This window comes from Typopeltis vanoorti, chromosome 11 (assembly GCF_054136105.1).
Source record: "Typopeltis vanoorti isolate ZY-2024b chromosome 11, IOZ_Tvanoo_1.0, whole genome shotgun sequence".
Classification (NCBI taxonomy): domain Eukaryota; kingdom Metazoa; phylum Arthropoda; class Arachnida; order Uropygi; family Thelyphonidae; genus Typopeltis; species Typopeltis vanoorti.
Window position 1 is genome coordinate 109,019,098 of NC_143559.1, and position 25,550 is coordinate 109,044,647.

A 25,550-nucleotide genomic window follows, 5' to 3' on the forward strand; every position below is an offset into this window, starting at 1 on the left:
CAGCGAGACATTGCTTATAAAAGAACCAGAGCAACTGCTCTTTCAAGCCACGTCCTGTTTTCAATAAACACGAACAACGAAAGCCACCAACATGAAATAAACTGGACATCAACTTCAAACCTACACATCTGCCATGATGAAGTAGAGCGCTGCATTGTCGAGTCAAAAGAAATCACCTTGGACCCTTTTCACATGAATAACAATCTTAGCTATAATTTGCCTGACTCTTTCAACTCTACTATTAGATACTGGAGATTGCGTGATTCCACACACGCACAGGTGTACAACAATAGAACTTTAACTCGGACTGTAGTTCAAGCTCATAATAACTGTAATTTACAGTTGAATATTATGGCTTTATAATTGTATAGCTTTAGAGTGTGTCAATGTTAATTTCGTGTCTTTTAATATCTTTCTATGTTCTTATCGCCTGATGAAGTCGTTCTTGACGAAACATGTTGCGTTTTTTCAAATAAATGTCATTGTGTTATAATTCTCGGGTTTTAAGTCAGTTACTTTAGAAAAATGAATATATATATATATGTATATATACCTTTTTTTTTTTTTTTCAATTCCTTTTGTTTCAAAAACCTCCCCAATCTATCAACCTCATGTACTGTTGCTGCTTACTCTTTTATCTGAACAAATTTATGAACTCTAGCTTTTTCTTTTAAATTTTGGATTTCTACAAAACAATGTTTTTAATACTGAAATTATATTGCTTAGAAACTTTAATATTCTTATAAAATAATATATGCACACATATATTAACTTTATGCTAAAAGAACAAGTAAGCAAATTTTGCACTTGAAACTACTAAGAGTTTCAAAAATAATGGTAGCATGCATGTATATATCGATCCATCTTCCCTTTTATGTTATGCTCGATGGCCTGTCACAGCCAAGTAACTTGACTTCTTTGAAATCTGATTAATGCTCTCATAGGAATGTTAATGTTATTTGCATATTGTATAATAGCTGTCAATATTGTCTATGTTCTTCTGGTGGTTGGTATTCCTGTTATTATTTTTCAAGACTTTGAATAGTAAGACAGATTAACAGTTTCCTGGTCTATCAGTATTTCCCAAAGCTATTATAAGTCTTTTAATGAACCAAAACTTTTACATATCAGATAATCTGAATTAATTGATCTGAATTTTTATTCTTCATTGTTATTATTAAAAATATGCTATCAAAAGTCTGTCGATTTAAGTTTTACTAATTTAAATATTTTAGTTTTAATCTTTTTTAAAATTTTTTTTTTGAATAGTTGAGACATGTGGTGGTTATAGCCCATGTTCTGGAAATCTACAGTGTATTGATGGAACTCATTGTGGTTGCCCTCCACCATTCCAGCAAGTTGATTTATTCTGCATTTGTAAGTATTAGCTAATTTACTGAACCTGCTGGTGTTGCTGAATTTTTGTAATGGCATAATTGTTAATCATCTCTCTTCAGTAATTTTTCACTATATCTCTTATTACAATTACGATACAATTACACAGCCGTAGCGCAATTGGAAGAATAGCAGAACATTGCACCCTTCGATTGGAAAAAACCTCGGTTCGATTCTCATCATGACGAGGGGAATCCTTAATGGGCTTTTTCAGTTGAAGGTGAGTTAGCAGATCTCATACGTTGGTAGCAGGGTTTTTCATTCCACATATGTACAGACAAATCGGCCTTCAGAACACAGGCAAGCGGGTTTTTTCTCCCAGAAACTTGAATTTTTCATCTCATAAACTTAAGAAAATTGATCGTGGAACCCATATTATTTCCAGACAGTAAACATAGTGTTAGGATTAGGGACCATGAGATGGTGATACTTCTCAGCTGCCTCTTTACCAGATGCTATGTGTAATTAGTTATAGTCTTGGACAAATCAGAGATAGCTACCAGTGGAGATTGAATTGTCCCCTTAGTCTCCAAAAGTCAGGGCTAAAACGGCTTTGCCTACTCTCTATATGGGAATAAAAGGCATTAGCTGAGCTGATAGTTTATTTACCAGAATGAAGCCTTTGGCTCTTTATTTTAATAATTAAAGTGTATTATATTGTGCAAAGACTGGTAGATGTGTACTGAGTTGTCTACTTCAGCAACCTTATTTATTTTAGAGCAGAGTAGTGAGGCACTTTCCTACCTCATATCTGATGTTGTTTACTATTACTGCATTTGCCTGTTGAGCAGAAAACTAAGATGTGTTTAGTTATCTCATCATTTCTAAAGCCATATTTTCCAGTTACTGCCTCTTCAAGTAAGGTCTCTTTACCTATTGAGGCACTGAAATCTTCCATAATTCCTAGTTGAGTTCAATTACCTTAATTTATCACAGCATCTCTTATGTTGTAGAGGCCATCGACTTCACTATCTCTAAGAGAGCTTGGTGCATAGACTTGGAATATGATCATTACCATAACCTCAGATATTTTAATTTTCAAGAGGCTATCTGTAAAACATTTAGTCAGTTTCCATGTTTCCCTAAGCCATGTTGGAATTACAATTGCACAGAAGTCTAAGAAGAAAGCTTAGGGCATTTTTCGAAGATACCCCACAACAACAATCCTCTTTGCTTTCAAATGCCTTAGCTCGAGGAAGATACATCTGCTATCAGAATCAAAAGAAATCCTGAATCCAATATACATCCTCCATAACCAGATACTCCACCCACCGGCTCTCTATCCTGCACAATGGTTGTGCAGTTTGCTGATTCAGCAGTAATTCCCAACACACTCAGGGAGATTTTTGCTAAAACATCAGCATCATCTCCCCCCCCCCAAGTTTCTTGTCCAAAAAGCAAAGCAGAAAAACAACAAATCCAGTTTTTCTTCAAATGGCACTGAAGAATACAACAGACCATTCACTAAAGAAGAAATGAAAGCTACTTTTCTAAATTACCATTTAACTGTTGTTGGACCAGACAATATCCATTATGAGATGGCAAAACATCTGTCGCCATCATTCATGGATCAATGATTGCACCTTAACAACAGAATTTTCTGTGAGTGCATATTTTCAGATATCTGGCAAATGACAATTATAATTGCCATGTAAGGATCTACAATTCCAAAATAACTACCATCCAACTGCTCTGACCAGCTGTTTGTGCAAGGTTCTGAAAAAAAGTGGTTAACTCTCATCTTTTATGGTTTCTAGAGTGAAACAACTTTTTTTTTCCCAGAACACAATCTGGCTTCCAAAAATGTCACTCTGCTACTAATCATCTTGTCCAGCTGCAGGCATCCTTTAGAAATGCCTTCCACAAATACAAACATTTGAAATACCTACACAATTTTGGTCTTAAGTTGATAAACACATGAGCTGATTTTGATCAACATCTGTTTGCTGTCCAGCTACAAACATATTGAATCAACTTCTCATCCTCCTCTTTGATTCCCTCTACCTCTCTGCATTGGGACAGTCTTCTTCACAGTTTTTCTTAACAATTGCAACCTCCATTGTTGAAAAAACATATCAACAAGTTCCTTCTTTTTTTTCTTTATTTGATGCTGTTGATATGCTACAGATTCTGCAAGCACACTTGTGTACAGGGTTAATGTAAAAAAAAATTTACAATTTAGGAGACTTCCACATATTGTACAGGTAGTCTTATACTGCTATACAGTAGTATTCATACAAATATTATACATGTAGACTTGGCACTGTATGTATGATAGGCTTAGATTATCTAGTTACCCTACTCTAATAACTAAATAATGTTTTCTATTTAAGCCACTTCATGCCTCCAGTAATCAGGGTAGTGGTCCCACACTAGGCAACAAAAATCATCTGTCACTTAAAGTTCACAAACATCCTTACTACAGCAGTGTTCAAATCCATAGTCTTTCTGAAAGCAGAGATGCCATCCACTTGGACATCTAGATAAGCACCATCTGCCTCATTATATTAAGGAAAAAACTGCTTTACTAATTCACTGTTTATCCTATTTGTCATGCATTCTTCTAATTTTAATAATATACACCAAAAATTAAAATTGCTACACTGTTAAAATAAGGACTTTTTTGTTTGTTTTATACATAGTAACTAGTCGAAACTGTACTACTACGAATCCTTGCCAAGAGAATGAAGATTGTATACATTCTGGTCGTCTGCCTGGATTCTGTGTCTGTCCTCATGGCTTTATTTTAATGTCCAATGGAGTATGTCGAGGTAAGATACTTTATATTTGTTTGCCCATTTTTTTATATAAAAATTAATGTTTCCAGAATACTATTAAGAAAAGAAGAGAAAAAAAAAGGATGGCAGGTCATAGGGTTCTGTTTTTCAATATGGAATATTTATTTTATTTGCTTGCTTGTTTGCAGCTGCACAATGAATGGATATTGACCTGCAACTTCTTGTGTGTTGATGAGTTTGAGAGAAAGTGGAGAAATCATGTCAGCCATTCAACAGAAGTGCTCACTCATGAAAATACCTGTAGATTCATGTATTTTCATGACAGAACATGGCAGAAACAGTATGTCTGTAAGATAGTGACTGGAGTGAGTCTGTAAAAAAAAGGGTCGCCAGTTAACCGAATCACTCTCTTTTAAAAGGACCATATCAAGTATTTTTAGAAAGGTTTTTGGTGCACTACTCTATGTACGAGAACAATATTCTAAGGTAAGGCAAATTTGGAATTTGTGTGGTGTTAGGAGTTGCACAGGTAAGAAATATGTCTTGAACAGAAAAAAAGCACAGATAGTTTTTTTTTTTTTTTGGATGTGAAGGAGGCTGTGGATGTGATGTGTTTTTTCCAGGAGAGTTGGCAACCACTCCTGGAAAAAGCACATCGCATCCACACCTGTAGACCCCCCCCCCCAGTTCCTTGGGGGGGGGGGCAATATTTTAGAAGCTGTAAGAATCTGGAGATTTTGCATAATAGAATAAAAGCCACTTTTATGTCATGACTTTGAAAAATATGAAGATTTTATCTGTAGCATTATAGACTTGTATATTTTTTTGTATTATAACATTATTATTAACAGACCTTTATAGATTCAAAATGTGAGCATTAAAAGTTACATAAATAAATAATACAGAGAAGTGATGTAATAGTAATGCACAGGTTAATAAGAGAATTTTATTGTATGCAACAGAGATTTTTCAAGTCATGACAGGTAGAGAGAGATAAAAAAGAAAAAGAACAAGGGTACCATCCCTAAAAGCTGAATTGAAAAATTTTTTTGAAATGGGAATACTGGCTATGTTTTTCTTCTTGTATGTCAACACGTAACAAGGAGTGGAATAATTTGATACCCCCCACACACACACTTATCTTTTTGTTTCTCTCTCTCTCAGGCTCACCCAAGCTACTTTCTTGCAGATATTCTACTGAATTGGCTTTCATCATTCCTCCATTTTCCTCTAGGCCAATCTTAAAATGCATTGTTTTTACCCTATCAATATTGATTACATTCAGTTATTTACATTCATCTTGAAAGTTCATTAAGCGTTTTTGTCCGATGGTCCTCCCCCCCACAAAAATTTCATCCTCATATACTATCCTCTTAAGGACTGTAATGCCTGCCTGTTAAAAAAAAAAAAAAAAAAAAAATATATATATATATATATATATATATATATATATACATAGTAAGTAATGTGGTCTTGCACTGAACAGTGAAAATCAACATCTGTGTTTAAATTCTTCATAACATCCATTTGGGCAAGTGGTAGGGATATTTCATTGCCCAGAGACCATTTCCTAGCTTATTTGGAGGACCAAAATGGCTTGAAAAAGTTCCATGTTTAGTTTCTAGAGCATGATTTCTGGATTGTATAAAAAAAAATAAATAAAAATACAAAAAAATGTAAAATTAATAGGAGAAAAAAGTCCATAGCCTGTGCACAGTGACTGGAATTACATGAAAAAAAGTTAACCATCTTGCTTCAATCCTATGGAGACTTAGATACTCTGGAGCATTGGGATATTTTTTTTATCCAGTGTGTATATTTGCATATCATATGCTCACCTCCAGATAAACTTCAGATTAAATTATTTTTTATATATTGACTTATTTTCAACGTGTTATTGGAAAGATTTGATATTAAAAATACTATGTTTTGAGTACAGACAAGAAAAAAAAAATTGCCACCAATTAAAAGTAAATATTTCACACCTTATCCAGGTAGAAGTGTTCATAATATTACTTCAGTAATGTTAGTAAGCAATACTATTGACAACAGTAATTTTTGTCAGTTTAAATACTTTCACCAAAGAATTTATAAACATGTTTATTGATATTTCTAAAAATTGCTCAAAGAGACAAAAAATTTATTTGTTTCTCATAATTTTTATTAATCATATGTATTTTTAGATATGAATGAATGTGAAACAAGTCCTTTCCCATGTGGAACCGGTGCCCAGTGCTATAATACGATAGGCAGCTATCGTTGCCAGTGTCCAGCTGGAACAGTAGGCGATCCTTATTTTTCAGGATGTAAGTTAGCTCTCTCTCTCTCTCTCTCTCTCTCTTTGTGTCTGTCTGTCTGTGCATTTGTATTCTGTTAATATTATTTTATTTTAATAATATTATATTATTAAAACTGTTATCAAATATACATTTGAAACTGTCAGTGAAATTACAATAATATACAGATTCTTGGCTATAGCTCATGCATCATTTGTCAGAGTAATGCATAATATCAGTGTGTGTATGTGTACATGCATAATTTTTATTGCTGATTCACTGTTTACTAGGTTAAAGCAGCCAGGTTCACTGTATTGGTTATTGCAAAAGTAAGCATATCTTCAAATTTGGAACTCAATATATATTTGGCACATAAAAATGCATCTGCATTTTTGAAAAGAATTTCATAAAAAAATATTGCATGTTGTTTTCTGTGAAACCAAAACTTCAATAATATATGTTGCAAAATAATGATTTATTTATCTTTTGAATCTGGAAATATACTCTTACTACAATCATCCTCATTATTAGTCATTTCACACAAATTTTCACTTTCTTTCTTCAAAAGATGGTTTAATTTCACATATTTACATGTTGTCATAATTGTATGACAATATGAAAATTTTCCTTTTCGATCCCAATTTTGAAAAACAAGCCATAGATTCAGTCCCACTCTCAAACCTTCTATCCTGCTAAGATACCTAGATGATGTGGTCTCTTTTTGGCTTCATGGCCCAGATGCATTAGACTCCTTCCTCAGCCACCTCAGTAGTCTACATCCAAAAATCCAGTTGATGGTGGAAAATGAAAATAATAATAGTTTACTCTTTCATAGACACCTTAGTAACATGCCTTCCAAATGGTAACCTCTACTTCACTGTATATAGAAAACCCACTCATACAGGCAGATACATTCACAGACTTTCCCACTACCCCTCTCAACAATATGGTATCATTAAAACTCTAATCAATAGAGCCTATAATATTTGTTACAGTGGAACCTCTCTTTCAACTGAACTCAACCATATGCACAACACCTTCCTATCCAATGGCTACAGTGATTACAGAATTAAAAAAATAATCAGTTCCTTTCCCATTCCTTAGCCATTACTTCAGAAAGATTTCAGAAATGCCATCACTATCCCCTATCTCCATGGCAGATCAGAAAAAATAACAAGGTCTTTTAAAAAATATATGACCTCTACACAGCCTTTAAGCCCCACTGGAAACTTGCTACTCTTATCCGTTCTACCAAAGATCAGCTCCCTCCTCTCTCAGTGCCTGGAGTATGTAAAGTACCCTGTTCCTGCAAGTTGCCATACTTCGGACAGACACACAGGTAGATCAGCCACTATTTATTTAGATCAGTGGTTCCCACTTATTTGGCTTACTGTCCCTTTTCCAGAAATAATTTATTCAGCACCTCCCTGGAAACTACTTTCTAAGATCTGCCCAGCTCTACCTGATACATATAAAGGAAAATCATATGAAAATCAGATCAGCAGTTCTCAAGTTTTAGGCAAACAAACAGATAGTTACAGAGACAAATTTGTGTTTTATTATGCATCTAGTAGAAATTTTTGAAGTTTGGAAATAAGACACCTTGGAACTGAAATTTTAAAACTGTTTATTGAAATCAACAAAAAAAACATAAATTGCATGTAAACATAGGACAAGTTGGAGCTGACAATTTAATAACACTATTAAAATTAAGAAAACAAACATAAATTGTACATATATAAAAATTGCAATTAAAATAGTAAATAATGATCAGCGATATTGAAAACAATCCTAATGAGAAGGATGAGCCTGGTGTGCTGCTACCAATTTATTGATATTTGGCTCTATATTTGTCAGCAGCATTCTTAAATCACTGCAATCAGCTATTTGCAATCAGTTTCTTTTTTTAGGTAAAAGATTTGTGACTGCACTGAACCCACATTCCACTAAATGTGATGATGGAAATGCGATTAAAAACTTTTTTACTACAGCCCACAATCCAGGATAAAGTATGGGCATCTGCTTTTGCAATCAGAACTGTTGGTACCCATTTTTGAATTTTAATTTAAATTCCTAATTTGTTGTTACTTCTATCAGTTCTTTTTGTAATTGCAAAGATTTTTCTGTGTTTGTACTTGAAAATGGGTCCAAACCCCATTGGGTATTTTTATTTCAAGAATATCTTTAAATTGTTGGTTGAAATCACAGGGGAGAGCCTCTAAGTACTGACAATAGCTGAGCACATCTTCATCACATTTTTCCACTGTTGACAGATTTGGAAAGTTTTGACACAAAAGCAGAAATAACAGCTTTTGTTTTTATTAAATTCAGCTCATCTCCTTAGAGCTGTAGATTTGTTTTATTAAATTTGTTAAACAAGTCGGTCAAATAAGCTTTGTCACTTTTGAAACTAATCAAGTTGGCTTGTAAAGAATCATCTCTGCTTTCTAAAAACTGTAGCACTGAGTCAAAGAGTTTTATAAAATCAATTCAAACAGGCATCCTTTGATTGCCAATGAACTTCTTTATGGAGCAGCAAGCAATTGAATCCTTCATCCTTTTCAATGCAAAGTTGTCCAAAATCTGTCATTCAATGAATGACTTGTGATTTTGTTGATTGCTGTAATTACATAATGTAATCACCTGTGTAGGCGATCACTCAGGTATTTGGCAACTAAATGTTAACAATGAATCACACAGTGAATACATTTGGCACCACCTCTTTGAAATATGCAATAAAACTGTAATAGCACCCTACCATCACTGGAGCACCATCGGTAGCAATGGACAAGATATTATTCAGAGGGATTTCTTTTTCTTTAAAAAATTCTTCCAGTGCATGAAATATTGATTCTTCTTTAGTATCAATTAGCAAATTTTTAGCTAATAATAATTCTTGGCAATTTTTATTCTTTTATGCATCATACATATGCTAAAAGTAAGGCTTCATTTCCTGGTAAAGTAAAGTTGTATAGAGAGCTGGGTTGTTTTTAAATAGTCACATAAATTCAGCCTTCTTGGCCATTTCATCAATTCTTTGTTGCACTGTATTATTGCTCAAAGGAATTTTCTTGATAACGTCAGAAGCTGCTTGTGCAGTACAGTGCATATGACCTCACTAACAGCTGGTAGGATTAGTTCTTCACCAACATTATGCTGCTTTCCCGATTTAGCAATCAGTAAGGAAATGTTGTAAGAGGTGCGCAACCCATCATCATCATCTGTTTGGATGCTGCTGAAAACATACCTGCCAGTGTTGGTTGTTTTAAAAAATTTTCTTTAAGTACTTGAAAATATGATAAATCATTTTTTTCTAGCACACCAATTAAAAGAAATGAAGAATTACACTACATGGCACAGAACCTTGCAATTAATGGTTTTGAACCCAAGACAATCAAAAAATATTCTTAATACAGCTTCTGCAACTCCCTTACTTAAACAAGATTTCAAGAATACAATCACGTACATCATCAAAAATGTCACAGACAATGTGGCTATGATGTTCTGTGAATACAAGATAAAAGTGGCATTTCTGCCTTTACAAAAATATCAAGATTCCTACATCCACCAAAACTGCCACATTACCCGATGAAAAAAAACAGGTCTATGAGATTCATTGCTCTTGTGGCATTTGTTACAAAAATATCAAGATTCCTATATCCACCAAAACTGCCACATTACCCAATGAAAAAAAACAGGTCTATGAGATTCATTGCTCTTGTGGCATTTGTTATGTAAGCCAGATGGGAAGGTCATGAGAGATCTACATGTCTGAGCATGTAAAAGACATCAAAAAAAAAAAGAAGGGAGCACGAATTAGATTTAGCATTCCACACAGCCACTGCTGGCCATCAAGTACTCTGGCAACAGGCAAACATATCATATATTGATAATGATTGTTTCACAAGAAAATTTAAAGCCACACAAATGCTTAGGATCTCTACACAGTGCAATAAAAATCAAGGCGTGATTTTACATCAAGTGTGGTCTGCCTTCATCAAAAATTTAACTGCTACAGACCTAGGATATAGCATACGTGAACCACAGAACATAACAACAACTAGCAATGTTCCAACATGCATACAGTAACGAATATATCATTTGTATTCTGGTTTCTCAATTATTTAACAGTTGTGAAATTATTAAAAACATCTAATATGTGTAATTAATTGTCAATAAGCTTTTGTTGTGTAAAACTTTTATGAACCATTATCCCTGATGATGTAAGTTTTACGATGCATGAAACTTGTCTGGTTTTTTAATTGTTTATTTTTAATAAACTCTTTATATTAATATGTGGTCTCAATACTGTAAACTACCTACAGAACTGCTTAACCACAGAAACCTACATCTAAATCATTATCTTTTTTATCAGCACGAACTTTTGTCAAATGTTCTTCTAGTCTTGAACATTTCATAGATTCATTTGAGAAAGCTTTTTGGCAAATCAGGCACATTGGTAATGTTTTGTTTGTAGGCGACTGAATACAGCTGTATTTCAGATATTCAATTTTGATATTATATTGTCTACATTTCTTTTGGGTTCAGCCATGTAAAAAAAAGTCTGTAAAAAATGTGTAAAAAAAATGTTAAATTTACAAAATTGCTACAATGCAATTTTCCACATACCTAAACCAAATTATTTTTACAAGAAAAGGTATAAAAATACTCACATGAAACCTGCTGTTTTATTGGAACAACAATACTTTGCTTTGTGTGTAATCTGTGTAAGTAAAGTACCAACTAGGTATCAAATATGCACTAAAATTTTTATGCACTATATCAAATTGCTAACTGCTTGTCACAGAATTCAGAAGTATTTTAAAACTGATTTCATACGTCTCACGTATTTATAGTATTATTCAGCGTACGAGTCACAACATGCACATGTTCCTGCTGATGTGTACTGGACTTGTAAAATCCTGATCACTTGAAAGTGCGTACTCGCCAACACTTTGCTTGTTAAGACCTGTCATCAGACTTCAACACTGATCGGCTGTATCTTGCAGTTTGTACATTTCCTTGGAAAATAAAGCAGCCATTATGACCTTTACTTATGCTATACAACAGTTCTGTCATCAAAATTTTTGTTGATAAATTTTTTTCACCGCCTGATTTTTGTCCTTTCACCACCTCCTTACTTCTAATCAATGCTCCCATTTGCTCATGAGACCACTACTACCCCCCCCCCCCGAATCATTCCAGGGGTGGTACCACCCACTTTGGGAACCACTGATTTAGATGAACACAAATATTATACATTTACAATCACAAATATGGTCAAACTGGCCTTGCAGATGTATTGGATACAACTCACATCTTCTGAAAGAAAACCACCATGCTCCATCATAGTAAATTTAAAAAGGAAAGACTGTTTTTGGAATCTGCAGCAGCACTCAGAAATGAACCCAATTTAAACAAATATGGATGCATAAAACTACCCCATATTTAGGAAACAATTATCATCAGAGGTCCTAGTTTACTTTCTAGGCAACCTACAAATGCCCATGGAGGGTGCACTACCTAGATAGGACTTTAGAGTCACCCATGTGTTTCATTAAGTATTGTATTGTCTTTGTGTGTGTTACAAGTGTTATTTGTACTTGCTGAAGATGTCTCAGTGACTGAGACAAAATATTGGAATAATTAAAATTAGTTTTAAATCCTTTCCTAGGGCTGTCAATACTCCATTAAACCTCCAACATGATGTATTCCCAGCTCTTAAGCCTTAACATATGAATAATTATTATTATTACACTTCCATGAAAAGTTATCTTTAACATTGAGTTAAAAAAAAACTCAAACCCTTCAGTTTAACCCCCCCCATAAGATTTATTTATGGTACTTATTTATCAGACTAATATATGACTGATTTCCCATGCTATAAATGATCAGAACAGCTAGCAAACCCTCTTTGAGGGGGGGGGGGGTAAGAGGGCCCCCCCACACACACTGGTCATACCACATCCTGTATTTTAAAAGTTTTGTTGAGAATCTAATGTTAAATAATACAGATATGTTGGTTAGCTTTCACATCACCTCACTGTTAATCCCTTGGATGACACCTTAACATTCCCAAGATATATGTTTTTCCTTCTAATATTATAGATCTCTTTTCATTTGCCATCCATATTCTGGATAATTTTCTTGGAAGAACAAAATTTACAAACAGATAGAGAGGACTTCTATGGGTTCACCCCTCCCCATTTGCCAATTTTTATAGGAAAAGTGGCCTCAAATCTATATAGCTAAGATTATGTAGATGATGTATTCTCTAATTGGCATCATGGCCCAGACACATCAGACTCTTTCCTCTGTCTCTTCAATAACCTATATCCAAGAATCAGTTTATAGTGGAAAAAGAAACTACCCTTCATGGATAGTTTAGTTACACTCCTTTCAAATGGTAACCTCTTCTTCACAGTATACAGAAAAAAATTCACAGGCAGATACATTCACAGACTTTCCCATCACTTCCCCCCTCTCAACAATATGGCATCATTAGAACTCTAACCAATAGCATTTACAATCTTTTTTTCCAGTGGAACCTCTCTTCAATTCAACCACATATAAAACATCTTCCTATCCAATAGCTACAGAATTAAAAAACTAATCAATTCCCCCCCCCCCCAATTCATGACCATATCTTCAGAAGGATTTTAGGAAGACCATCACCATCCTCTACATCTGGGGTATATCTGAAAAAATAGCCTGGTCTTTACAGAAATACAACCTCTGCACAATTTTTAAGCCCCACTTGAAACTTGCTACCATTATCCATTCCACTAAATAACAGCTCCCATAGAGGTCCTCTCTCAGTTCTTAGAGTATATAAATTTCTCTGTTCCTACTTTTGATAGACAGGTAGCCATCATCTGCATACATATACACAAAAAATACATCTGCAATCACAACTGTGGTTAATCATCGGTCTTGTAGACCATGCATTGGATACTATTCATAGGATCAACTGAAAGAAGAAAAAAAAACATGCTCCATCACAACAAATTTAGAAAAAAAAAGACTGTTTTTAGAATCTGCAGCTGTCCTCAGAAGTCAATCAAATTTAAATAAATGAATACAATAAACTTCCCAAAACATTAATCTTCGGAGATTCCAATTTATAACTGAGTCTTCCTGCAGATGCTTATAGACAGTGCTCCACCTAGATAGAATTCTAGTGTTATATCCACAACATTTCATTAAGTATTGTGTTGCCTTTGTGTGTGTGTGTGTGTGTGTGTGTGTGTGTGTGTGTGTGTGTGTGTGTGTGTGTGTGTGTGTGTGTGTTACAAGTGTTAGTTTGTACTTCCTGAAGATACCTCAGTGACTAATACAAAATATTGAAGAATTAAAATAATTTTTTAATCCTTTCCCAGTGCTGTTCATACTCCATTAAGCTCCCAACATTATAAGTGTGGCCACTTTTACAGAACAGGAGATAAAAGATCAGCAGAGCAAATATTTGAAACAAAGCAGGAAAAAAATTGTTGATGTGATAGGAGTGGAGTACTTTAGAATTAAATGAAATGAAAGAGCAAATTGAATCAAAAATTTTTTAAATGATAGACCAGTTTGAGGGAAGAAAAAAAAAAAGTTGTTGATAGGAAATATTAGTGAAGCATGACAGACAAAAAAAAATTAATGGACATCCATAATTAACAACAGAAGTGGTTTTTGATAATATGCAGCAGTGAATGATAACTAAATACTTAAGGAATTGACAGCGTACACTAGAAATATAAATTAAATCAACTTTAATACATACTTTCTGATATTTCAGCAACGTCACATTGCCATCTTCATGGGAACTTAAGATAAAGACACATGCACGCCGCAAGTACTACATAACAGCAAATGAGAAACGAAGCGTGGAAACTACCATTTTCCTAAAGTCCTGATGGTTCCCCCTGGTGGGCTATATCAGGTTCTTGGCCTTTGGGCTGAAGTTCTTCTGATATATGTTTCCCAAATTTGGGCCAGTCTCATGCATCCAAATTTGTTAAGGTTTGGCATGTTCCTAAGGGCTGAGGCTGATTCCATGAATAGTCTTTCATATTTGAACTTGCTGTGGTGTATTACTGTGGCTTTCTTCCACCTTATTCTGTGGCGAGTATCCAGAGCATGGTCTGCAAGCCCAGAGTGGTTGTACTGGTGAAATTGAATGTAGTCTGTGTGTTCTGAGATTCTGATATTTGCTGTCCTGCCTGTTTGGCCAAAGTAGGACAATTTACAGCTGCAAGGGACCTGCTATACACCAGATACACTCCTCTCCTTCTTAACACACTTAAACAACCAACACCCTAGATTCGAGTTCACCCAGGAAAAAGAGAAAAACAATAGCCTCCCCTTCCTAGACACATTAGTCACCTGCCAACCTGATGGAACCTTGGTTTTCTCAGTTTGTAGAAAACCCACCCATACATGCAGATACATTCACCAACAATCCCCCCCCCCACAACAATATGGAGTTATTAAGACACTATTCAACAGGGCAAAACTAATCTGTTCAAATGACCAAGCTCTAACTACTGAACTAAACACATCCTTAACACTTTCTCAGCCAATGGCTAACCCCCCCCCCCAAAAAAAAATCCTCAAAATACTAAAACCTGTTATCCACAACCCACCTCCCCCCCTTCACTAAAATGATTACTCTAAATCATCCATCACTATTCCCTACATCCGAGGCACCTCGGAAAAAATCAACAAAATCCTAAAAAAACATGACTTGACCTCTTGTTACAGACCATAGAGAAAATTGGCATCCCTTATCCGCTCCACTAAAGACCAACCACTTCCCCTAGACCTACCTGGTGTATAGCAGGTCCCTTGCAGCTGTAAATTGTCCTACTTTGGCCAAACAGGCAGGACAGCAAATATCAGAATCTCAGAACACAAGGACTACATCCGATTTCACCAGTACAACCACTCTGGGCTTGCAGACCATGCTCTGGATACTCGCCACAGAATAAGGTAGAAGAAAGCCACAGTAATACACCACAGCAAGTTCAAATATGAAAGACTATTCATGGAATCAGCCTCAGCCCTTAGGAACATGCCAAACCTTAACAAATTTGGATGCATGAGACTGGCCCAAATTTGGGAAACATATATCAGAAGAACTTCAGCCCAAAGGCCAAGAACCTGATATAGCCCACCAGGGGGCACCATCAGGACTTTAGGAAAACGGTAGCTTCCTCACTTCGTTTCTCATTTGCTGTTATGTAGTACTTGCGGCGTGCACGTGTCTTTATCTTAAGTTCCCATGAAGATGGCAACGTGACATTGCCGAAATATCGGAAAGTATATATTAAAATTGATTTAATTTATATTTCTAGTGTATGCTGTCAATTCCTTATGTTTACTTATCATGTTTAACCAGCGTATAAGCCTTTCTACAAGAAGAAAGGCTTATACAAGAAGCAGTGAATGGAAAGATCATGGATAAAATCTCCTAGTAGATGTCACAAGACCAGCCTTTCTGTGGCAACACTATATAGATTCACAGAGTATCGATACTTCTGCTTCTACTGCGTTGTCTATGAATTGAAAACTAAAACAAGGAAAAAAAAACTAGAATGCACTGGTATCTCTTATTTCAAAGGTTGGTACAAAATTAATCTGACATTTATCTATATAATGTTTTATCTAAGATGAAGCTTGGTTCTATTTCAATGCTTAGGTCAATAACCAAGATAGAAGTACTGACACTAAAGAGAACTTATAAGTTCTCTGTAGTGTCATTATAAGCATCTATCACCTTAAAACTGCAAAAATCATTACACGAATGAAGAGTCACTCCATGTATAGAAAAATAGAGCATTGTGTGATATCTCTCAACAATGTACTGTTTATCCCTGTAACTGTAAATGCTGAATAATATCATTAGAAAATTTTCACCAGTTTACTTTTATGTTGATATTGATGAAGATGATGCTTTATTGCAGTGGTTTCATGATAACTGCAAATTCTGTGCATGCTGTGATTTTAGCAGTTGAAATTCTAAATGAATATAGAAAGTGTGATAAGAAAGAATCTCAAAACTTGACATCACCTGACTATTTCCCATCAAACCTGTAAAAAAGAGTGCATTGTAACAATTCCAGAGCTTTATACACATGAAAGCCAAACTTTATACTGGCCATTGTCCCATTACTCATGTGAACATGCATCATGTTGCTACAAACATATGTAACTGCATCACTCTATGCCTGCAGGAAGATAGTGATGATCACTTCCGAGACATGCTGTAATACCCTAGAGATGTACTCCTTTTATATTCTGCTAGTTGTAATTATATACTAAATGAAAATGTGACATATATAATGCAGTGTGTGTGTGTGTATGTGTGTGTGTGATTTTTGAAAGATCCCATATCAGATTAGCATTGTTTTCATTTTTGTGATTATAACATGTACTCTTTCAAAAATCATTTATAGGTGAGCGACGAGAAGGAGTATGCTACTCTGATGCTGAATGTCCACATAATAAGGCTTGTGATCTTCCTTCACAATTATGTTATGGTAATTCTTTCTTGTGTTAATTAACCATAAAATATGTTCCTGGAATTTCTTTATACTCAAGAGAAAAAATATTATAAACACTAAATATTCTAAACATGCCTAAGAATAAACAGAATAGCTTGTTTAATTTTATTTTATTTACTTAAAGCAAATTTATTTTACTTGATTCAAACCTACAGTGTATATTTTTTATAAAAATTAGTATCTCTTGTTCAGTTGTTTGCAGATGATGCAAAGTTGGGATGAACCATAAAGAGTAGTCAGGATGTTGTGGCCTTGCAAGAAGACTTGAATAAATTGAGTGATTGGGTAAGCAAATGGGGATGTGAGTTCAATGTTGCAAAATGTAAGGTTTTAAAATTTGGAAAACAAAGATGGTATGCAGAATTTATGCTTGGTGAGAATATATTGTTGGAGGTAGAGGAAATAAGATATCTGGGCGTGATAGTGGATAAGGATCTAAAATTCAGGGGACACATCGCCAAAATTGTGAAGACAGCACAAAGGCTTCTGGGAATGATGCGGAGGACACTGATGTGTAGAAGTAGGGAGATTCTTGTATAAGGCTTTGATTAGGCCACACATAGATTATTGTGCCCAGATTTGGTCACTGGGTTTTCAGAAGGATGAAGAATGTTGGAAAGGGTCCAAAGGCAACTGACTAAGATAGTTTCTGACCTCTGGAATGTTGAGTACGAGGAAAGATTGAGAAGATGTAATTTGCACAGTCTGGTGGAGAGGAAGAAGAGGGGAGATATGATAGAGACCTACAAGTTGGTAAGGGGTTGTTATAAGATCAATGCTGGAGAAGTTTTACAGAGAATAGTGGGAGATCAGGGGAAAACCAGAGGTCATCCCTGGAAACTGTATAAAGAGGGTGTGAGTAGGGGAGTGAGAGGCAGTTTTTTTTCATGCAGAGTTGTAAATGATTGGAATGCCTTGCCTGAGGGTGTGGTGTCTTCAAGGAGTTTGAATGTGTTTAAGACACGGTATGATGAGACGTGTGTGTGATAAAAGGACCTCCCAGATGAGTCTTTGACTCCATGAGGTCTTGGGGTAATATTAATAATAATAATAAGTAAGAATGCATTGTTAATTGTATAAATATTCATTTAGGAAAGTTATTTAATTGTTCTATTTGAATTATTGCTCTAATATGTGTGTGCTGTTGCAAATTTGAAAGTAGAAACATTTGAAATAAGCATAATGATTAGCTGAAAAATTAAGATAGAAATATTTCTTATATATAAGCTCAAATTGATCTTAATTACAAGAATTTTTTCTTAAAAATTGCTGATGAATTTTCAGTGTTTTTTCTGTGACATTTTTTATGTAGGGTAAAGAAATGGTGCCTTTGTAGTCAGCAAGATAACTGATTTTGCTGACTACCTTGCTGATTTAAAGAGACTAGCAAAATAATATAATATCCAAATAATAAAAATAAAAACCAAGGCCTCATCTTAAACCTCCTCTGATCAGCATATATCAAAGATTTACATATTAATGAAGCTACACAGCACACTGCAACAATGAGCCATGCATATGACTTCTCAATACTGTATCCTACATCTGGTTTATGTTTATTCAATCTATAACAGTTATTAATTTAAAAATCTCCCTTTTAATACATTTTTTTTTCCTCTTTGTGTTTAATCTGAAGATGTAATCTTCATATTAATCTCTAATTAAATAAATATTTTTTAATAAGTTGCATACATGGTGCTAGCCAGACAAATAACTGTGAACATCTCAAGCCATGAAAACCTTAACTCATTGATATACTATTATTTCTGTACTTGGACTTTTTTTTTGTGAGACCATTATCATACCATTCAAAAGCACACTTCTATATTACACTAGAAAGAACTACAGTCCATGCTTGGTGGTGGTGCAGTGGCCTAAATATGGTTATTTGCTGAGTAGTACCTTGAATAATAAGGTACCTGGTATACTGCATTCATTGTACAGCAACTAGTTATAGCATAAACCTGCCTCGTATGGACAAACAGGCCAGACAACTAATAGCATACTCACTGAATACAAAAATTATGCCAAATATGTTCATTGTAATAAGTCAGGTATTTCGAATTATGTATGTTCTGTCAGTGAATCACTTGGAAGAACATGAAAATTCTATATAAGATCAAATATTGGTATTGAAAGATACTTCCAAATGGAAGTGGTAATCAAACACTTACATAGCTTAAACAAGAATTAAAGTTTAAAAATTTCAAAGATTTGGATGCTAGCTCTTTGGTAACCACAACAGCCTACTTACCATAATTCTGCTCTGTCCTCTCTATGGTTAACATGGACTTATCTTTCTTTGCCTCCAAGCCCCTAGCATTATGCTTTAAATATACTATCATAATTCTGCTTGGTGAATCACCATCAGATGAACCCTAGGTATTCTGAATGTCTTCACAAAAGGGATTGTACTACAGTACTTGAGATGTTCACATCATAATGCAATCACCTACAGAACATATATCAAGAATCTGAGTTTCTCCCACCCCCATTTCTCTCTCTCTCTCTCTCTCTCTCTCTCTCTACCCCTTCTTTCCATGAATGGAATGCTGCTACAATCATTTATGAGGATCATTTTAAAAGTGCTGCACACTGTATTCCTGTTGTTAAGCCAAAAATGTATTTAGCAAAATACATTTACAGGCTTCAATATAATCTCCATTCTGCCTTATCACTGCTCCCAATGTTTGAGTCTTGTATTTCTGTCAGCAAACCTTTTTTTTTTTATGTGTTTGATTCACATCACTTCAGTAAAAGTCTCATCAATGGTAATGAAGCATTTCCCTTTGAGCATTTATTTCCACATAAAAATGCAGATCAAAATCTGGAAGTCTCATGTTAAGAGACTGAACCGAAGTGAGGTTCGGTTTACTTTTCCATAAGAGCAGATACTGGAGCAAAACATGTGGCCTCACTTGCTATGCAAAATGTGCAGTATCTGATCGGAGTCAAAGTCTTCCTCGATTTTGAGGTCTCATTTCACAGAACAAGAACATGAAATAGAAAATGAGCACATAATTTTTGGATTGCTGGAAATTATTTCTATGCACTCCAGAATTAACAGTAATGGAGGAAAAGACTCAAGCATTATATATAAGAAACTGACCTCCCCTCTTAAACCTATCCTCAAGGCTTCATGTTAAATCTTTACATTAGCTAATGAAATGATTTGTTAATAAACAGAATACTGACTGAAGACAGTAAAAAAACAGTTTTCATCAATAATAATAAATTACTAAACTGACTAAAACATAAAACTACAATAATGTCATCCCACATACTGCTATGTCACAAAGTCCACCACAAATTCAACTATCAACCTGGATGTAATACTAGCTACATTAGATCCAGACACGCTATCCATTCATTAGAATAACATCTAATTGAATATTACTGTGATTGCAATTTCCCCACAACTGACTGTTTACATCAAACCATAGGGAAAAACACAAGCACAATAACAAAAATCCACAACTGAAATATTGTTACATACTATATAATTAAAGCACACACTGAATATTAAAAAGATCACCATCATTGATTTTTGAGACATATAGCTAATTACAGTGCTCAGAGTCTTTAGTTATAAGAGCTGACCAATATGCAGTAAACATGCACAGACTCTACATAATCTCACCTACATGATAATTATGTAACATTAATTATTCTCATAATAAAATTTAATGGAATGAATATAGTACAGAGAAATAAACAGCAGGTTTATTCATTCTGATATTTTGTCTTTATCACAGAGACATATTCAGGAATACAATATTAAAATTGTAATAACACACACAACAATAAGTGGAAGAAATTAGACTCTTTTAAACTATTAGACTATGTTATTAGACTATGTTATGAGATGAGTCTTTGACTCCATGGGGATAATAATAATAATAATAATATTATTATCATATACTGAAAGGCAGACAAATGGATGGGTGCTAAAAAGGATCAGTAGAACTTTAAGGCTCCTTAAGGATAGAAAGAATGGAAGGAGAACTCCTCAGAACAGTAACAGAAGGTAAAGTTCCTGGAAACCTTAATTCTTAGGCCTCCTGCCCAAGAATTAAGGTTTTCCAAATTTTGGGAAGTTTCCATCCATCTGTTCATCGAAATTCAACAGATGCTGTATGGTCACTCAAATGCTCAATGATCTACCACACCAGTTCTTGCCATGTGGTTTTCTGGAAGCTTCAACTCTCTGATGATCAGTCACTCCAGACACACCATCCATACATCTCATTGATGGTCTCTTTCTTTTTTTTTTCCCAGGAACTTTACTTTCTGTTACTGTTCTGAGGAGTCCTCCTTCTATTCTTTCTATCCTTAAGGAGCCTTAAAGTTCTACTGATCCTTTTTAGCATCCATCCATTTGTCTGCCTTTCAGTATATGATGATAATAATATTATTATTATTATTCAAGACCCTATGGAGTCAAAGACTCATCTGGGAGGTCCTTTTATCATACACATAGCTCACCATACCGTGCTTTAAACACACTCAAATTCTCTGCAGACACCACACTCTCAGGCAAAGCATTCCAATCATTCACAACTCTGCTTGAAAAAACCTGCTTCTCACTCCCCTACTCACACCCTATTTATACAGTTTCCAGGGATGACCTCTGGTTCTTCCCTGATCTCCCACTGTTTTCTGTAGAGCCTCTCCAACATCGATCCTATAACAACCCCTTACTAACTTGTAGGTTTCTATCACATCTCCCCTCTCCCTCCTATTCACCAGACTCTGCAAATTGCATCTTCTCAATCTTGTCTCATATTCGATATTCCAGAGGTTAGAAACTACCTTAGTCAGTCACTTCTGGACCCTTTCCAACATCTCTTCGTCCTTCTGAAAACCAGGTGACCAAATCTGGGCACAATAGTCCATGTATGCTCTAGTCAAAGTCTTATACAATGGAACAAGTATCTCCCTACTTCTACAAGTCGGTGTCCTCCGCATCATTCCTAGAAGCCTTTGTGTTGTCTTCACAATTTTTGCAATGTGTCCCCTAAATTTCAGATCCTTATCCACTATCACCCCAAGATCTCTTATTTCTTCCCCCTCTGACAGTATATATATCCTCACCAAGCATAAATTCTGCATCCTATCTTTGTTTCCCAAATTTTAAAACCTTACATTTTACAACATTGAACTCTCATCCCCATTCCTATGCTCAATCACTCAATTTATTCAAGTCTTCTTGTAAGGCCACAACATCTTCTCTACTCTTTATGGTTCGTCCCAACTTTGCATGATCTGCGAACAACTGAATATCTCCATCCAAATCTTTGCCAATATCATTAATATACAAGTTAAACAGTAATGGCCCTAAAACAGACCCCTGAGGCACACCACTAGTGACTTTCCTTTTCGTGGATATTGCTCCCCCATACATAACTTGTTGATACCTATCAGATAGCCATTCTAACAATCCAATGCACTTTCCTCAACGGCCTTCTGTAACACCGCGTTGCAAATGTGCTATCCTTTGGGAAGTTTAACACAGCCATATTGATTTAGATTAGGCTCATTTTTTCAAATCTGCTACTGATTCTAAAGAGTTTTTCAAGTTTGTATTTGCATAGCAGTGTTTTTCTATCTGATCCTGTTCAAGGTTTCCAAGGCATAGTCATCTAGAACTGACTGACCATAGTTGCAATCATGAATGTATTTCTTGTGTTCACCAAGGTGAGTGTTGGAAGATCTCTTAATTTGACCATAATATGATAAATTGCAAGAAAAAGGAACCTTGTAAACACCCAGAACAGAGAGAGGAGGAACTGGATCCTTAGAAGAGCAGAAAAGAGAAGCCAGCTTCAAATGAGGTTTGAAAGCAGTGCAGAGATTACATTTCTTTAAAAGTTCTGGCTATTTTTTCTGAGGCACCCTGGATAAAGGGTAACAGTAATAGCATTACCTTAATCTCTGTGTGTACTGGGCAGGGGAATAGGAAAGTTCATATATCTGTCTACCTGTGTGTGTGGTGGTGGTGGTGGGGGGGGGGTTCTGTAAACTAAGAAAGAAAGGATGTCATTGGGAAGATGTGTCATTAGAACATCTGAAAAAAGGCAGGCTATTGCTATTTTTTTTCCATAGTGAACTCACGATTCTCAGATGGAAGAGGAAAGAGTCTAATATGTTTGAGCTATGTGGCCAGACATTAATTAGTCTCCTTTATTCTCAAACTAAGCATCATGACAAGCTCATAACTTGTTTTCTACTGTTACCCTTTTCTGCTAGTTTTTTACTTTTATTGTTGGTCACCCATTTATATAGTTTGGCCACCCACATATAGAGTTTTATTGTTTGTTGTTGCTTTAATTTTAAATTTTATTCTTTCTCTGGGCTTTACTATATTATATTCTTGTTTTTTCCATATTTCCATATGAATGTATTGGTGTTACATGCTTCTCATTTTCTAAACTTTATACTGTCTAGGCCTCATTACTATGTTCAGTAAATAAATATATATTAAAATATAAAATCTTTCATTTAAAAAAGTGCATCAGATAGGTCCTCATCTTTCTGCCAAATTTCAGTATATTTTTTTCAGTCAGTATTATATTTAATAACAAAATTTAATTAACTAATGCATGATGTGTGTGTGTGTGTGTGTGTGTGTGTGTGTGTGTGTGTGTGTGTGTGTGTGTGTGTACTCTCAGTATCTGGCTGACATAGAGGTGGAAATTGTCTCCCACTGCACATGCATGCAGTGTGCATACCTTTTGAAATGACCCTTGGTAGCAAAGAACTCTCTTTATTATTAGTTGATTAGCTGAAACATCCTCCATATAAGAATAAAAACACTGTAGGACTTTAGTTCTTCACATCAGTACATACAATTCAGCAGGTGATAATTAATAAAATTATCTTCATGATTCAATATACATGTTCAGTACAGTATATTGAATGAGTATTTATATTAGCATTTCACTTTCTTAGTTCATAACTCTCAGTTTTATATATTCTTTAATTTTTTAATTAAGAATGCTAAAATCATCTTGCATTATACTATTGAAAAAAATTTTATTTTGAGAAATTAATTTACAAAAAAAAATCTGTATTTCAGATCCTTGCATAGTAACAAATCCATGCAGCAGGAATGCACAATGCCATGTTGTAGATCATAAACCTACATGCAAATGCCCTCCTGGTTTTACAGGAAATCCTCAAGAATACTGTTACACTGGTAAATAGAATGCTAATTATTTTTGTTTGAGCATTAATATTTATTATGACATGTTAATCAATCTTTATATAATATATATATATATATATATATATGATATGTATTTTTCCCCTACCACAGTAATTGGTTGTCAGAGTGATTATGAGTGTCCAGGAAATCTGTTATGTCTTCATGATGGCAGTTGTGGTTGTCCCACAGAGTTTAGAAGAGTTTCAGATTTCTGCATATGTAAGTAAATATTTCCCATTAAAACCTATACATTTTAAAGCATCATATAGTATTTTAAAATATGTTAGTTATAGCTTACTATGGCATCTAATCTGATTTGGAAGAATAAGTTTTTTGTTTTTTTTTCACATGCTAAAAATAAATGAATATGTTTTATTACAGATTCAGTTAGTCCAAATGTTAATGACATGAACTTGACTGTCTTCAAGGTTTCTTCATCTAAAAATTCAGACACAAATTTACATGTATTAGTCCAAATGCCATACTTTTGTTCCTGAAGTATTTCTCGTCCCAAGATTCTTTGCCTCCTCTATTTTTCACACTACAGTTCTACTAATTCTTCTTCTTCTTTTACAGTTCTGCCAGTCTGGTTGGCCAAGTGGTTAGTGTATCTGCTCCCCAGCTAAAAGGCTACGGGTTCAAATCTCACTGTGGGCATAGATGTTTGTGATTGTCTGTGAAAATACTAGTGGTTGTGGTGGTGGGCGGCAGATGCCATTCGTCTAGATCAGGGGTCGGCAAACTTTTGAGATGGAAGAGACAAACCTGTCCCTCACAACAATTTAAAAATTATTCGAGAGCCATAAATATATTTTTACAATTAAGGAAAATTTAAAGTAATATAGTAAATTTATAGTAATATATAACAAGTTATAATATTAATTATATCTTTATTAAATGAAGAAAAAATCACACCAAAAATTGCTCTCATTGGTTTTAATCAAGGTGAGCAATGAGCTTGCATTTCCTTACAAAGTTTCTGTATGTCCAGTTTGAAACTAGTTGTTTTTAATTTAAGGCACGATTCCAAGTTGGCATCAGTAATTTGGCTCCTCAGTTTACATTTAATGGAATTCATGTTAGAAAACGATTGCTCACATAAATATATAGACCCGACGATACTGAGAACACCAAATGCAAATTTTTTCAACTCATGATATGAGTCCGGAAGACTATTTCAAGTATTGAAAATCATTGAGTCTGCCTTCTGTAGTTCTTTTATAGCAGTCTGCTTGCACTGTGAAATCAGACTGCATTTTTCTTTTCCAGTTCTTCTATTTCAGTATCAAGATGTACAAATTTGGAGCTCCATAAGTCTTTGCTTGTCAAGTCCAGCAATTGTATTTTAAAATTAGCCGTGTCAATATCAAATGGAGAAAAATTT

General features: G+C 34.8%; 1 protein-coding gene across 1 annotated transcript in view; it reads left to right on the top strand.

Moving 5' to 3' along the window:
* Positions 1-25,550, top strand: part of LOC150101923 (uncharacterized) — a 1,001,066-nt gene that overhangs the window by 877,054 nt on the left and 98,462 nt on the right. The window contains exons 134-139 of the mRNA XM_090399931.1: positions 1,270-1,377; positions 4,038-4,166; positions 6,317-6,439; positions 16,852-16,935; positions 24,038-24,157; positions 24,278-24,385. Coding sequence (XP_090256057.1) covers positions 1,270-1,377; positions 4,038-4,166; positions 6,317-6,439; positions 16,852-16,935; positions 24,038-24,157; positions 24,278-24,385 — 672 coding nt within the window. The remainder of the gene's footprint in view (positions 1-1,269; positions 1,378-4,037; positions 4,167-6,316; positions 6,440-16,851; positions 16,936-24,037; positions 24,158-24,277; positions 24,386-25,550) is intronic.